This window comes from Elgaria multicarinata, chromosome 10 (assembly GCF_023053635.1).
Source record: "Elgaria multicarinata webbii isolate HBS135686 ecotype San Diego chromosome 10, rElgMul1.1.pri, whole genome shotgun sequence".
Taxonomy (NCBI): domain Eukaryota; kingdom Metazoa; phylum Chordata; class Lepidosauria; order Squamata; family Anguidae; genus Elgaria; species Elgaria multicarinata.
In genome coordinates, this window is record NC_086180.1 from 47160373 (window position 1) to 47177375 (window position 17003).

A 17003-nucleotide genomic window follows, 5' to 3' on the forward strand; every position below is an offset into this window, starting at 1 on the left:
ACTGTGCATTTAAATGCCTATTTTGAAAGAAAATAACATTTAAACATGTATTAAGATGTATATCAAAAGACTTTTTGTTATTTTACAGATCAGAACGGAATTATGAGTTAAGTGATACAGACAGTCAGTAGACAGTTTTGTCCATCCTTACCTGAGAGCTTCATGAGAAAATCTGAAGCCATTTTGACGGAGATGTCCTGGCTGAAAAGTGCTGACGCTGTATTGGTCACAAAGTCAATGGAGTCTTTTAGCTTTGTATTGTTGCCAATTCTGTCAACAACACTGAGAACGAAGGATGGGGCAGAGACACTGTTGTCATCTTTGGGCTCTTGTTTTACTAGCAGAGGTGGGACGGCAGCTCCTGCCTGTCCAACTGCCTCAGGGGATCTAGAGGCAGCCGCTGTCCCCGCCTGGTCGGTTCCCCCATCCACTTGCTGCCCCATTCTGGAGTTGTCATTTAGCAGCGGTGACACCTTGACATCCATTTCCGGGATCTCTTCCTTCACTTTGGCTTCTGTCCTCAGGAAGTGTTGATGGCAACGCATGTGGAGTTTCAGGCTGAAGTGGCGAGAGGAGGTAAATGGGCATAGCTGGCACTGAAACGTCTCTCCCCGGTCCTGGTGTTGGTGAACCTGATTAAGCGTTAATCATCATCAGTATTCCAAAGAAAATATTATATATTTATTCTATTGTCTCCTTACTTGCCCTTTCTCCTTAGTCCTCATAGGGATCTTTACATTTCATTTGTGGATCTCACTAACCTTAACAAGGGAGGTCAGCATTATGAGCTCAAAGTAGCTCTCCCTGTATCTGAGAGAATTAAATGATGAATATTTCACTATATGGATCTTTGTTCTGAGGTCACTAGTTTAAAGTAACAGAATTATTCAACAGCAGGCTACAATTGCTTCTTCGCTTAGTTCCAAAAGCAAATATTTCCTGGAAGTTTTATATTTTTTGTGCCAATGAATCACTCATGAACCAGTCTTAATATGCATCAGTGAATAAAAGGCTACGAACTCCATTTACTTAGGAGTAAATTCCATTGCCATCAGAGTCTCTTTGCTCTTCATCTCCAGTTCATGTTCCTGGTGGCTGCTGGCTAGAGTGTGGGTACTCTCCAATTGATGGCAGCCAAATGACATAGCTTGGAAATGGGTTGGCATTTTTGTCAATCCATCACCTCCTCTACTTCTTAGGTAAAAAAGGGGCATATGAGGTGGAATGTCAAGTCCATCCTTTGCAAGCTGGGCACTTGCTTGTGGCTTAATGCAGCCTTCCCCAACCTGGCACCCTGCAGATGAGTCTGACTACATTTCCCATCATCCCCAGCCAGCATGGTAAGTGTAACTGGGGACTGTAGTCTGCCACATCTGCAGGGTACCTGGTTAGGGAAGGCTGCTTTTAAGCATAACTGTGATTGAGAATCTCATACTACCCCCTGCGTCCCAAAGATAGACTGCCTTGTGATACTGGAGCCTTCTCAGGACCGGGCTTGCATGAATGAAAGATCTTGGGTTCTTATAGTCAGTTTAATCAATCTGTCTCTTGTATTTCAGGCAGCTTAGGACTGGTGGACCTTTATTATGCCTACTCTCTGCTTGAACTAAATTATGAATAATGAAACTAAATTATGAATAATGACACTTTAGTCTTTACAAAGCACATCACCATAAATCAGCCTTGCCCAAGCTGGTGCCCTCCAGATGTGTTGGCCTATAAATTCCATCTTCCCTAGACAATGGCTATGTCAGTTGAGAGTGATGGGAGTTGTACTCCAAACACATCTGGAGCGCTCCATCTTGGGGAAGGCTGACATAGACAGCTGCATGTACTAACTAGACCAGGGGTGGGAAGAAGGTAGATCTAGAACTACTGATCGATCTTTGGGTCATTTGCAGTAGATCAGCAAGAATTTGTGACTCCAAATTGTTTAACAAGAGCAGCAATAAAACGTTTTCCGCCTGCTAAATTATACTGCTATAATGAAGAAAGTCCGGGATAACCAGCCTGCTGCCTACACACAGGGAAAGCCCTGCGGTGGCTGTGGATCTGCGCCCCGTCGATTAGCCATGCAAGCACAGGTTTGCAGCCACTGCAGGGCTTCCCCACGATGCTGTGTTCTGAAAAAGTTGAGGGTTTACCCCAACTTTTTCAAAGGAAGCAACATCAACATGGCGCTTCCACCGTGTAATATTACTCTGCAGGCAATCCAGGACCAACCCAGGCGCAGAACCCGATTGGTCACATTCCACCAGGAAGAGGGCAGGGACCCAAATGGCCACCCAGAAACCCCATGCTCCCTCCTCGGTGTCGGGATTACCCAACATTGCCCCAGGAGAGGGAAAGCGCAGGGTTGAGGAGGGAGGCGTAGAAGAATTGTGAGTTCTGTTCAGTTCTAGTACTCAAAACAAATTTCTGGGCTCAGAATTCTGTAATTCTCAGGGTATGTCTTTTGCATACACTGGTGGATCTTAATGCATCTCTTTTGCATACATTGACGGATCTCAGAATTCAAGCAAAAACCAAAGTAGATCCTGCAAGCCTGACATCTGCCCACCCTTGAACTGGACACATTCCAAACATTTTTTGTGTTAATTTCGGCACAGAAGCCCACCCTGCTGTCTGAAAAAGAATGACAAACCTTAGCTTCATGCATACAATCCTTTGCATCCAAACAAATGGGTTTACTGGATGGTGGCCAAAGGTTAGCAAGTATTTGTTACAGACAATAAGGAGGCTATTGCTTTTACTGTCCAACCCCTCTGCTCAACAAAATGAATTCACAACAATGGTGCTAACTAATAATAAGAACCTTGCTGGATTTTAAATCCCCAGTAACAGCCTTATGGACTACATTTCTTCATTGACAGTATCCACTGACCTTACCTTCATGTGTGATTTGAGATTGTCCTTGCGTGCACAGCGAAATGGACACAAGGGGCACTGATGACTTTTTAAGCCAGTATGAATCACCATGTGTCGCTTCCAGTAGCTCTTCCTTTTTATAACCAGGCCACAGATTGGACACTGGAAAGGTTTCCCCCCTTCTTCTTCTGAGGCTTAGAATAAAAAAGAGAAGAAAACTTCATTAAGTTGGACCAGGCCTTTTCTCCAATCCAAATATTTTTTTTCCAATTTTCGTATTTGTTCTGCAAAAACATCCTGTGGATATTTTTTTTCCAAGGTTTTGTGCATTTCTTTGGATAAAGAACTTTTAGTCTTTCAAATCCACATTTCGCTGGAATGGGCATCCTATGGTACTAATGAAAGTGATACCAAAGATACAGGACAGTGTCCCAATCATACTTTGGACAACCAGCAGAGGATGCTACTGTGCTTTACCTAGCCTCTTAAATATCATCCTGTAGCTAATTTTTCTGCTCTTGACCTATGTAATATAAAGAAATTGCTCAACTCTTACTTTCTTCAATTTTAGTAACTGAAATGTGCTAAGGAAAGGAAAGTGATTAAGTTCACAGTAATCCACAGTTCTTGAATGAAAGTCATGCTGGAATTATGAACACGACACACTCCAATCTTCATAGAGAGAGATTTCTGAGACCCTGCTGTTAGGCTATCTTCAAGAAGCCCAGCAATACCACTTCTGATACAGAAGCATCTTTGAGATCCTTATTTAACTTATCTTCAGCTCCATTCCGAAGTGTTGTCAGTGCGTTAAGTCTAAGGGTTTAATCTGCCCCAAAGGCAGCACAACACAGCCTAGGAATCTGTGTTCATTGTGAGCAATCAGATTAAGTTAAATTATATTAAAAACAAACAAAACATTGATTTCAGTACACCTTTAAAAAGCTGAATTTGGCATCTCTTGCTAAAGGGAAACACTTGCTGACATTTCCCCTATAAATTGCTATTTCTGTCTAGGGATGGAGAAGAAATTTGTTGGGTTTGCATTTTAATACAAACCAACCAAATTCACTTTCTGAACTATTATGCAAACCGGAATGCAATTATCCTTCAGTTTTTGCACTTCTCCGAATTTTGTGATGCAGTTCTCTGACAGAACAATGGAAAATTGCATATAAAAAGGGTATATTGGGAAAAATGCATACAAAAATGTATATGAATGTTTGTGCATCCCTTTAACAAAAGCATTCACAAAGTGATGCGGAAATGGGATGGAACGAAGTTCTGCTTCACAAAGCTCAAATGTTGTAGAAATTGGAACAGACAGATTTGTCCATCCCTATTCTTGTTTCATGAACATAGGTTGGAATCAAAGGTTGTCTTTGTTTGACAGAATAACATCTGTTAGAGGAAGATTCCTTCTGTTTCTTAAAAAAGAGAGCCTTCAGATCTAAGCTTAGATATGCTATTCAGAATAGAATCTACTTGTCACGGAAGTTGGTCCTCTCAAAACAAAACACAGCATCTCCTTCAACTAAGTTTGTATGGTCATACGACTTTTGTAGAATCAGGAATTCACTTTAGCATTTCATTGTAACTGTTCACTCTTATTAATCTCTGAATGTTGTCCTTTGTATTTGCTGGCTAGCTACAGAGGAAAGTGGCTTTGAACATATACAGAGAATATAAACCTCAAATTTACTTCTAATAGAATTATAATACTAATTCTACTAATGATAAGCCATGGTTTGTCATTACAAGAATGAGCAGTCACAAGCCTTGAGGTCATGCCTCTCCTTTCCTCCTCCTGCACATGCAAGGTAAGAAAATGTAAAGCTTCTGGTCACAGTTTGTAACCAGCTACATATTCCCATTTCATCCAAATATGGGGAACTGTGGTTTTATCCAAACAGTTAGGGCGCAATCTGGCTGGGGGCATGCTGGGAGTTGTAGGACGTATTTTCTGTCTAAATATGCATAGGATTGCACCCTAAATTTACAAATCAGGTTATCAAACCATGGTTTGATATCCTTGCTTATTAACTAACTGTGGTTACTGCAAAGCAGTTTCCATTGTACTTCATTACAAACCACGATTGAAAGCTTTACAATTCCTCCCTTGCATAAAGAGGAAGGTAGAATGTGCTAGGAAAATGTCCACAGCTCCTCGTTCTTGTAATGAGAAACCACGATGTGTCATTACCTCTTGGGCCATGTGGTTTCTAGCCAGGTTTGTGCTGCAATACCTCATAAACTGAGCCAGTTCTAAACCTTGGTTTAGCGTTATGAGGACAAACTGCAATGAGCCTCAGGCTCATGCAGTTCCCTCTTTCCACTCCTCCAGCATTGCTTTGAGATCAGTAGCTTCCACTTTTGATTAACCATAATTTAGTGTGTTGACCGAATCCTAAACTATATTCAATCTAAACTACAGCAAGTGGAAACAAGCCACTTTCATAAATCATGGTTTGAAGTTGGCTAGCATTCACTAACCATAATTAAGATTAATCACAGTTCGAATGACACAACAAGCCATGGTAGTTAAAACAGAAGTGAAAGCTTTCACAGTCCTCCTAACAGCCCCTCCAGAAGGGGAGCATGCGTTTGAGTTTGTAGGCTGCCTATCTTTATTCTCATTGCGTTAAACTATGGTTTAATGTTATGTCCAAACAAGTCCATTAAGTGCTGCCTTTATAAATGTGGCTATCAGACATTGTTGAAGCGAATGTTACCAAGCCAAGGTAAAAATTTTGGTGTGTGTTGAAAATGCATCATTTTATGGGATAATCACTGGGTTGCAACTTAGCCATTAAGAGGAACAGAAGATTCTGCCTGCTGAGTTGACACAATCAACTCAGTGTGCTTGCTGCTTGCAGTGGGGAGAGAAGACCTTGGGGCTGCAGGAGCCTGGGCTCTGCAGTCTCTTTCCCCCAGCTGCTGAACATCTGCTGACTAGTGCCCCGCCTTGCTTCCAGGTAAAGCTCCAGCCGGCCAGGGGAAGGTGGGGTGTGCTTGCTGCTTGCAGTGGGGAGAGAAGACCTTGGGGCTGCAGGAGCCTGGGCTCTGCAGTCTCTTTCCCCCAGCTGCTGAACATCTGCTGACTAGTGCCCCGCCTTGCTTCCAGGTAAAGCTCCAGCCGGCCAGAGGCAGCGCCTTGGCGCGCGCCTCGGCGACGCGCAGAGTGCGGCGCTGCACAGAGGAGCCACCCTGTTTTGAAGAACCCTGTTTTGAAGAACACCAGCCGACCAGCAACCAACAGCAATTTTTTAAAAAACTTTTAATCAATTTTTAAATAATTTTTAATATGTGCCTGGGGAGCTCTGGGGAATATGGGGGTGCCTGCATAACTGTTGTCACGGGTAGGGGGAGGTATGGTGCTGGGGGAGGAACAGGCCAGATGAGGAGAAGAGGGGACAGATTCCTTACAGCTGTCCCCTCTTCTAGTCCTTCCCCCAACCAGATGGTTCCTGGCGGCCTTATCAGCTTGCTCTCGGGTCTGGTGGTGCTGCTGCTGAATGCCAGGTCAGTCCAAAACAAAATCTCTCTCATCCATGATCTGATTGTGGATGAGGGGGCTGACCTGGTGTGCATCACTGAGACCTGGGTGGGGGAACTGGGAGGGGTTGCTCTCACCCAGCTCTGCCCTCCTGGGTACTCGGTGCAGCACCAGCACAGACTCGAGGGCCGGGGAGGGGGGGTTGCCGTGGTCTATAGGAATACAATCTCCCTCTCTAGGCTTCCTGTTCAGTCGAGTGCTGATCTTGAGTGTCTGTACTGTGTGTTGGGTACTCGAGACAGATTAGGGATTCTGCTGGTGTACCGTCCACCCCGCTGCCCCACAGTCTCCCTGCCTGAGCTGACGGAGGTTGTCTCGGACCTGGTGTTGAGAACCCCCAGGATGGTGGTTCTGGGGGATCTCAACTTCCATGCTGAGGCTGCTGTCTCTGGAGCGGCTCAGGACTTCATGGCTGCCATGACAACCATGGGGCTGTCTCAACATGTCATCGGCCCAACACACGCAAAGGGACACACGCTTGATCTGGTTTTCTCGACTGGGCAGGAGGATGGTGATCTGGAAGTGGGGGAACTAACATCTACCCCCTTGTCATGGTCAGATCACTTCCTACTGAGGTTTAGACTCTCGGCGGCCTTTCCCCTCTGCAAGGGTGGGGGGCCTATTAAAATGGTCCGCCCCCGGAGGCTAATGGACTCCGATGGATTCCAGAGGGCTCTGGGGGATTTTCCTGCTGATATGGCCGGTGCTCCTGTCGAAGCCCAGGTCGCTCTGTGGAATGCAGAGATGACTCGGGCGGTTGACACGATCGCGCCCAAGCGTCCTCTCCCTCTGAGCAGAGCCCGGTGAGCTCCTTGGTATACACCTGAGCTGAGGGCGATGAAGCAAGAGGGGAGACGGCTAGAACGCAGGTGGAGGAAGACTCGTGCTGGGTCTGATCGAACACGGGTTAGAGCTCACTATCGAGCCTACTCTGTGGCGGTGAGGGTGGCAAAGAGGCAGTTCTTTTCCACCAGCATTGCGTCTTCTCAGTGTCGTCCGGCGGAGCTTTTCCGGGTGGTTCGCGGCCTGTTACACTCTGGGCCAGGGCGAGAGATGGTGGAACCCTCGGTAGCACGCTGTGACAAATTTGCACGGCACTTTGAAGATAAAGTCGCTCAGATTCGTCATGAATTGGACATCACACTTAATGCAGCTCCACTAGTAGAGGTGTTCAGAGCGCCGTCCGGTTCAGTTTTATTGGATGAGTTTCAGTTAGTGAGGCCCGAGGATGTGGACAAGGTGCTTGGCCAAGTCCGGTCGACCACCTGTGTGCTTGACCCTTGCCCCTCGTGGCTCATTACATCAAATAAGGAGGGGATCGCCGGCTGGGTCCAGGAGGTTGTAAATGCCTCCTTGAGAGAGGGAGTGGTGCCGGCCTCTTTAAAAGAGGCGGTAATTAGACCACTCCTGAAGAAGCCTAATCTGGACCCGGAAGATGTTAACAACTACAGGCCGGTGGCTAATATCCCTTTCCTGGGCAAGGTGCTTGAGCGGGTGGTTGCAGGACAACTCCAGGCACTCTTGAATGAAACGGATTATCTAGATCCATTTCAATCGGGCTTCAGGCCTGGTTTTGGAACGGAAACTGCCTTGGTCGCCCTGTGGGATGACCTTTTTTGGGAGAGAGACAGGGGGAGTGCGACCCTGTTGGTTCTCCTGGACCTCTCAGCGGCCTTCGATACCATCGACCATGGTATCCTTCTGGATAGGTTGTCTGAGCTGGGAGTTGGAGGTACTGCGTTGCAGTGGTTCCGCTCCTACTTGGATGGCCGATTCCAGAAGGTGGTGCTGGGGGATTATTGCTCTGTGCTGTGGCACCTAAGCCATGGGGTTCCACAGGGCTCTCTTATCCCCTATGCTGTTTAACATATACATGAAGCCGCTGGGGGAGGTTATCCGGAGATGTGGACTGAGGTGTCATCAATATGCGGATGATACCCAGCTCTACCTTTCCTTTTCATCAAACCCAGGTGAGGCAGTGGCTGTTCTGAACCAGTGCCTGGGCACGGTAATGGACTGGATGAGGGCTAATAAACTGAAACTCAATCCAGACAAGACGGAGGTACTGTTAGCGGGTGGTTCTTCTGTCCGGCGAGGTGATGTTTGCCCTGTCCTGGACGGGGTTGCACTCCCCCTAAAGGATCGGGTCCGTAGTTTGGGGGTGCTCTTCGATCCAGAACTGTCACTTGAGGCACAGGTGAACTCAGTGGCAAAGAGCACCTTTTATCAGCTCAGGCTGATATACCAGCTGCGCCCTTATCTGGACAGAGATAGCTTAGCTACAGTTATCCATGCTCTGATAACCTCTCGTTTGGATTACTGCAATGCGTTATACGTGGGGCTGCCTTTGAAAACGGTCCGGAAACTTCAACTGGTGCAAAACAGGGCAGCAAGGTTATTAACAGGGACTGGCCGGCGAGATCACATTACGCCAGTCCTTTTACAACTTCATTGGCTGCCAGTCCAGGTCCGGGCCCAATTCAAAGTGCTGGTATTGACATTTAAAGCCCTAAACGGTTTGGGGCCAGGTTATCTGAAGGAACGCCTCCTCCCATATGTACCTACCCGGACCTTAAGATCATCTACAGGGGGCCTTCTCCGTGAGCCCCTGCCAAAGGAAGTGAGGCAGGTGGCTACTAGGAGGAGGGCTTTCTCCGCTGTGGCACCCCGGTTGTGGAACGAGCTCCCCAGAGAGGTCCGCTTGGCGCCTACACTATACTGCTTTCGTCGCCAGCTGAAGACCTTTTTATTCACTCAGTATTTTAACACTTAATTTTAACTTAAATTTAAATTTTACTGTTTTAACTCTGTATTTTAATCCTATATCAACTTTGCTGTGTGGTTTTATCCTGGTTGCGCTTTTTATACTGTATTTCGTAATTGTGTTTTAAACTGTTGGGTGTTTTACTGTGGTTTTAATTTTTGTGAACCGCCCAGAGAGCTTCGGCTATTGGGCGGTATAAAAATGTAATAAATAAATAAATAAATAAATAAATCAACTATCTGACATTACACTGCAAATCTGTTATGAGAAAGTTTACAGTGTTATCGAGGAAACAGAAATTATTTTTGTGACTGCTGAAAGGATATTTGATTATTTTCAAAACTGCATAAGGCAGTAGCATATTTCTTGTGATATTTGGGAATTACTTTCAGAACATTATACCTCTTTGCATAATGTATTCATCAGCTGTTTTCTGTCTGTAAGAACTCAAATATCAATATCTCCTGTGACTGGGAATGCAGTGATAAAACCTGTATGATCTTGTAATTTTCTGCTGCGTACTACCTTGTAAAGGACACAGATATGATTCATCTGACTTTGCTTAAGTATTATTGGAAGGGTCATGTGTGCTTAGACATTTCAAATAAATAAAATAAATTCTGCACCCAAGTGTCCTATGCTAAAACAGTTAAATTCAGAAACCCGAATAAAATAAGCAAATTAAAGGAGCAGATCTGCATATATGTCCTTATTTAATTTATTCTGCAACTCATGGAAGGGAGAGGAGGGTATCAAACGGCTACAATATAAGGCCCTGCCCCATACCTTCATATTCGGAATAGAAACTTGACTTAAAAACAAAACAAAGCTACGATTTTCAGGATGCTAAATTCTGAGTTCAACACATTAAATACTGCCCAGTAGTGTAATTTAAGCATACAAACAGTCCTGCTTATCAGGTTAACAAAGGAAGTTGGGAAAGGAGAACATGCTATGATTTTAAGGGCGTGAGCTTAGCCTTATTAAAAAAAAGTCATAGTTCTATCATATTTTTTGTGTGATAGAAATCTTCCATCAATCATCAAGAGAAAACAATGCCAGATTTGTTGCTTTTTCACTGAAGGTTTCTTCGCAAAATGGTAGAAAAGCAAGCCTTTCTCCTTGTCTCCTGTTACATACTATTCCAGACATGCTGGGGCCACCTTCCCTCTCTCTGTTCACTAGGACACCTTCTCTCTTCTTTTATGTCTTTCCTCATAACCTACTGACTTTCCTGATAACCACCCTGTTCTCACCTTACTTCCACCTCCATTGCTGTCTAACTGTCCCCTACCTATTCCCACTTTCAGAGGTGAATCTTTCCCCTTCACTCCAATCTGGTCCATCTTCAACTAAACAGACTGTAAACTACTTGGCTAGGGACTATGCCGTTTCTGTCTGTTATGATGCAATGCCAAGCACACACTGCTGGTGCTAAATAAATGTGAAATAGTAGCAGAAATAGCAGCAGAAGTAACAATAGTAATAGAATAGTAATGAACTATCTAGTTTCTGGAGTTCTAGTGGGATCAGTCCAGAATGCTAAACCTTCTGATAGTATAAAGCTCTCCACTAGGAAAGATGTGATAGAGATACTATAAGTAACACCCAACTGTAGGGTGACCATATGAAAAGGAGGACAGGGCTCCTGTATCTTTAACAGAAAAGGGAATTTCTGCAGGTATTATTTGTATATATGGAGAACCTGGTGAAATTTCCTCTTCATCACAACAGTTAAAGCTACAGGTGCCCTGCCCTCTTTTAAATCTGGTCACTATAGTATAGCCCCTGCAGCTTTAACTGTTGTGATGAAGAGGGAACTTCTCCAGGTGCTGCATGCACACAAATGACACCTGCTGAAATTCCCTTTTCTATGCAACTGTTACAGATACAAGAGCCCTGTCCTCCTTTTCATATGGTCACCCTACCCAACTGCTCACTCCACTCCTTTCTTTTCCCTATAGCAAGTAAGTCAAACTTATTCATGTTTACTCAAAAGTAAGCCCACTGGGTTCTACTCCCTAATAAGTGCATTTAGGATTGCAGCCTGTGGAGTGATCATAGAGCTCTAGTCATCCACAGTTTCTAGACTTTTCCTGGGCAACCCAATAAAAGGAGGAACTTCCAGGTCGAAGGTCACTCTAGCTCCTGCTTAAAATCATGGTGATATGTGCTACTACATAGCCTAAGGCTCCAATCCTATGTACACTTACTTGAGGGTAGATCCCATTGAACTTTTTGGGACTTAGTACTGAGCAAACATTCATTGGATATGACCGGATCACTACAATTTGCTTTCTAAAGAACAGGGTTAATGTTTTTAGGCATTTTATTCTAACCACCTACTTTAGAAAGTATATGTACCAGACTTCGTTTTCGGGTGACAGAAGGATAACTCCTCGTACAGAAGCTGGCACCTCCTCTTCTTCTTAATCATGTCAAGCTTCTAAATATGATTAAAACATTGCTTTCCTCATAAGCAAATACTGTAAATGCCAAAGAAATGTGCTTGCCAATGGAAGGTTCCAACCAACTACTAGCTGTAGGGGAAGTGCCTGCCAGACAAATTCCACCTTATATTTTAGTTCAACTATAAGAAAACATTGGAGTATCCAAAGGTATTACATCACTTACCAGAAAGAGCAAGAAAGATTTATGCTTGTATATATTCAGAAGTAATACTGTTGAATTAATCAGATCTATGATTCTGTAAACATGGCATTAGTGAGACTTAATATCCAGCTAAAATTCAGAAAGAAAGTACACATTGTTGGCAAAATGCTGTTTTTCAAAATAGAATCTGGACTGGAATCACAGTGCAGAAAGCTTTTTGATAGCAGGACAAATTCCTTATCTATGACGTTCATGCAAGCAACATCTCCATCTTTAAAATGGTTCATAAGACCTCTTCCTGAATGTTTTTCCACCCTCTCTTGCAGTGAGTTTTCTTTGGACTTCTTCCACCAGTTAAGTAATGAAGCTTGCCCAAGAACATGTGAGAATTAACTTTGATAGCTTTATGTGGTACAGTTGCTGATGTACTAGATAAACTTGCATGAATTTGCCACTCCGAGGATTTGGAACCTCTGGCCCTCCAGATGTTGCCAGACTACAACTGCTATCAGACTCAGCCAGCATAGCCGCAGATCAGGGATGATGGAAATTGTAATCCAACAAAATCTGGAGTGTCACAACTGACATAAAAGGTTCAACAAGCTCCCACCTTCCCCACTACTTCAGGTTTGGTCTTATTATGCTGGGGTACTACTGGTACCACAACTAGCAACCTGGCTCAACATATGAGCTTAACTACAAAGGCAAGGAGAAAGGTATCTGTTGATAGAGGAATCCTGGGAGGCAAATGGGATAGCACCACTAGTTATAGGCCTAATATACTTATTTACAACAATTTATTGGGTATGGAGGATTTCACTGACGTGCCTGCCTCTGACATGATTCAAACATCTTTAAATTACAATGCAAATCATCTCTAATACTACCTACCCCATTCTCCTTTTCTACTCATTTCTGTGCTACATGACAGCATTGGGTCCTGCCACTGTGCCATATCTGGCAATGTTACTCATTGCTAATGCAACAGTGTCAAGCCAATGCAATAGTGTCTATTCTAATATCTATTCTATAGACCAAAAGCAGTGGGACAGGACTCTTGTTCCTTCCATGGGATGTGCAATACAGCCTTCAGACTGTAGATGTAAGTGCTAATGGTGGTGAAAGAAGCGAATTCATCACATAATACAGAACACAGTGGCCACTCTTTCCCTATCCATACAGAACATGAGAAATGCTGCCAATATATTTCTTGAGGGAACTCACATTTATCTTATTGGCAACTGGACAGGACGGACCCATGCCTATATGAGCAAGAGGCCTACAAAAATAACAAACAAAACTTCATGAAATAAAATATATTATGTTCGGACTCCTATAAAACTATGCTTATGAAAAGAATCAAAGGTATGTGTGAGATTTATTTTCATAGAAAATATACTCAAGCTCAATTTCTTACAATTTTCTTCCGCTCAAAAGATGTATAACAGTGACCTCTTTCTTCAAGCAGTGCATCTTTGCAGCAGAGAGAAATGCTACAGAGCCCCTTGCATTTAAAAACCAGCCCTCTCCCCACCCCTACCTTGTGTTTGAAAAAACACAAGCTATCGGGTTCTTATTTATCTCATTATCATCCAGCTAATTATTTTGAAAATGAACAGGGAAGCAAAGGCGTCCAACTAAGTTTCGTGTCCATGTGGGATACTTCCAAAGGAATGCAGACTATCTTCATTTTAAATTAGATTTAATTTTCATCCGGGGCATCATAAGTGGCCCGTTAAGAGTGAGACATCTATAGACACACAAACAACTTCCTATTATGTATTAAAGATGGCACAACCGGACACGGGATTCTGTATGACATGAGCCCCTTTCATGTGTTACACATCCAAAAGAGCAAACTATGTTCAAAGAAGCAGTGGGGTTGCGCTTTTAGCCATGTCCCTGACATCACATGGCTCCTCTCAGCCTCAGCTCCATTGCCTATTCTAATATACACACATTAGGAATGGAACCAGGAGGAGTTTGCGCCTTCACACAAGTAACACAAGAAAGAGGCTAGCAACTTGCACAAAAGTGATTCAAGTGCCTTGAAAGGTTCAAAAAGCTGTTCTGACTTTTGATGCCATGTTAGAGGTCAGGAAAGTTTTCTTCTGGCAAGCTATATTTTGTTTGCCATATGACTTGGATAGCTGGGGTTTGCCAAATTCTAGGTATACAATGTGGTGCTCATTTAGATCATTAGGAGGCCTGGATTCTTAGTTTTCATTCTCTGAGAAGAAAAGTAAGTCCCTAGCTCTTTTGGTTTCAGGGATATGAGGGGAAAGGTGCAAACAATATTTCAATCATACAATAAAAAGTAAACCTGCTTCCACTTCTGGCATTCTAACCAATGGAGGGTCATCACTGTGATAACCAATATGTAAGGGAAGCAGTGATAATGAGCAGTCTTGGGACTGGGGAGGCGGAAAGAGGCAGAGATGGGAAGTTTCACTCTTTTGCTCCCTACTATGCCCTCAAAAACCTCTGGTACCCATGGAAGCTTCTCTTGAAATATAAATAGCAGTTTCAGAAAGCCAATTTTTGTTGGGACAGTTGGGAGAGAAAGACCTGGTTTGGCCGCCCGTAATAGCAATTCATGGGTAGCTTAACACATGAATTGATGGGGCCATGCAGGAGTGCACGAGCACGCCGCCTCCTGCCCACTTTACAGCTGCCTTCCCTGTTCCTGAGTTGTTCAATGTGACATCCAAACCCAGAGCTCTGGGTTGTTGAGGGGCAAACAATCCAGAGTTTGAACCAATAGTTTATTGTTGGATTAAACTCCGGGTAGTTTGCCCGTCAGCAACCAAGAGTTCGAGGTTTAGACATCACATCAAACAATCCAGGAATGTGACATCCCTGGGTTATTTCGGAAACTGGATGTAAACTTGAAGTGGGGAGTGCACAGGAGGCTGTGTACTCACTTGCTCCTGCACAGCCCCAACAACCCATGGGTTGTCATTACATGCTAACTGGGCCATAGAACTAATTTTCAATTCCCAACTACCCCACAGTCCTGAGTCTGATCCCCTGAGTTGCTATTTGCATAACAAAAACTGTGCATGGATTGTACATATGTCACATCAAGGTTGGCCTCAGCTTCACCAGATATTGGTAATGTCTTCAGAAAGTAAGTTCTTAACACTGTCATTAACAAAGTAGTGAGCCACAAATAAGCAATCTACTGTTGTATTAGCAAAAGTACAGACAGTAGGATTATGCAGCATTTCACAAGAAAATGCAAGCACCACTATTTTCTAGCATGAAAAAAACTTCTCCTTCACCAACTTTTTGTGGTTCTTGCCAGGAGTGGAGGAAAAACCCCAGCTTAACACAATTGAGCTAAATTAGCAAAAATATTGTGTAGTATGCAAAACAGCATGTCTGGATTTGGACATCTGCAATACAACAACCTAACATGCTGAACTGTGCAACTGTCTGATTCAAGAGGTCCACACGATCCATTTTGGTTAGATGTTACTGGACACAGAACACACATCCTTTAGATCCCCAATGTCCATTGGAATAGAGACTGGATCAACTCATCCATTAGCTGAATGGTCCATTTACTCCAGTTTCAATGAAGTAAACACCCAGCTGCTAGGTACCTTCTCCTCATACCTTCTCCTCATACACTGGTTCAATTGCACTGCTGTTTGTAAGAGAAGTGAAGTACTTCCAGTACTCCATCTCTGAGACCCACCCAGTCATTTTTAGGGTCTTTGGGGAAAGCATAGCTGGCAGTAGCTGGTGATAGTAGTTTACACTCACCAGTCTCTTGGGAAATGTCAATAAAAAGCAGGGTATAAATTCTAAAATAAATAAATAAATCTGCTAGAAGTCATTGAGAACTTGAAGTAGAGGGACAGGTTCAGAAGGAGGGATGGAAGCATGAGATGGGAGATGTGGTGAGATGTTAAAAAATATACCACAGAGCTAGATAAGGACAAGGCAGAAAAGCATTTATGGAGGTTAATGGCTTAGGCACAGGAAGTGACAATTAATGGCTTAAAAAAGTTAATGGAGAAAGACAGTAGATAAGGTCTAAAGGCAGAAAATACAGTCCTGCTGCTGAAGCTCAAAAGGTCTGATATTGTAAATTACTTGGATGCAGGGCCGGTGCCAGACTATTTTGCACCCTAGGCAGGTGAGCTGCTTTCACCCCCCCACCCTAGCATACCTGGGCGTGGGGCGCCATCTTGCCCGCCCAGCCGAAGCGAAGCCAGGACTCTGGGGTGGGAGGGGCGGCTTCAGAATGGCGCACTCAGCCGGAAGTCGTTCTGGAAGAGTGACTTCCGAGTGCGCTGTTCCGAAGCCGCCCGCCTGCCCCCCCACCCCAGCATTCTGGCTTTGCTTTGGCTGGGCGCCCACCCAGCCAAAGCAAAGCCAGGACGCTGGGGTGGGGGGTGGGTTTGGCTTCACTTCGGCTGGGAGGGCACCCAGCTGAAGCGAAGCCAGGATGCTGGGGCAGGCGGGTGGCTTCGGAACGGCGCGCCCAGAAGCCGCCCTCTCAGAGCCGCTGTGGGAGAGCGGCTTCCGGGTGCGGCGTTCGGTGCCCCCCTTACCTTGGCGCTCTAGGCGGCCGCCTGAGTGGCCTCTATGGTAGCGCCAGCCCTGCTTGGATGGGGGAACACCTGGGAACTATAGGTAAGTTGCTCTGAGCCCCTTGGGAGGGAAAAAAACATGGTATACATGTGATAATGCAAACAAAACGAAACAAAAACAGGCCCAGTCCAGCATATTTTACTGACTACAGCCAGTATTGGAAAGCAGGTGTAAGCTAGAGGAAGATCATTTATGAATTTTGAAATATGTTAATACTTTTATAGAAACCTTTATCAAGAGTAAGTTACCACAGTCACCTTAAGACTGGATTACTGCTATGTGCATTATGTGGGTCTGCCCTTAAAGCTGCTCCGGAAGCTAGAGCTAATGCAGAATGCAGCCGCTCAGCTGTTGTCGGGAGCTGCCTCTTTTCAGCATATAACTCCTTTGCTGAGGGAATTGCACTGGCTGTCTATCTGCTACCAGGCCGGGCTTAAGGTTTTAGTATTAGTGTAGAAAGCCCTAAGCAATGTGGGACAAAGATACCTGAGAGAGTGCCTTTTCCCTTACCAACCTGCCTGGTCACTGAGGTCATTGGAGGGCACGCTCCTGGCAGTTCCACATGCACCTTTTGCCCGATTGGGGTCCACCAGGAAA

At 44.5% G+C, this 17003-nt stretch overlaps 1 protein-coding gene across 1 annotated transcript in view; it reads right to left on the reverse strand.

The window, feature by feature from the left end:
* ZNF827 (zinc finger protein 827) overlaps positions 1-17003 on the reverse strand; it is a 136813-nt gene that overhangs the window by 84264 nt on the left and 35546 nt on the right. Inside the window, exons 3-4 of the mRNA XM_063135676.1 lie at positions 2890-3062; positions 152-632 (exon numbers count right to left, since the gene is read on the reverse strand). Coding sequence (XP_062991746.1) covers positions 152-632; positions 2890-3062 — 654 coding nt within the window. The remainder of the gene's footprint in view (positions 1-151; positions 633-2889; positions 3063-17003) is intronic.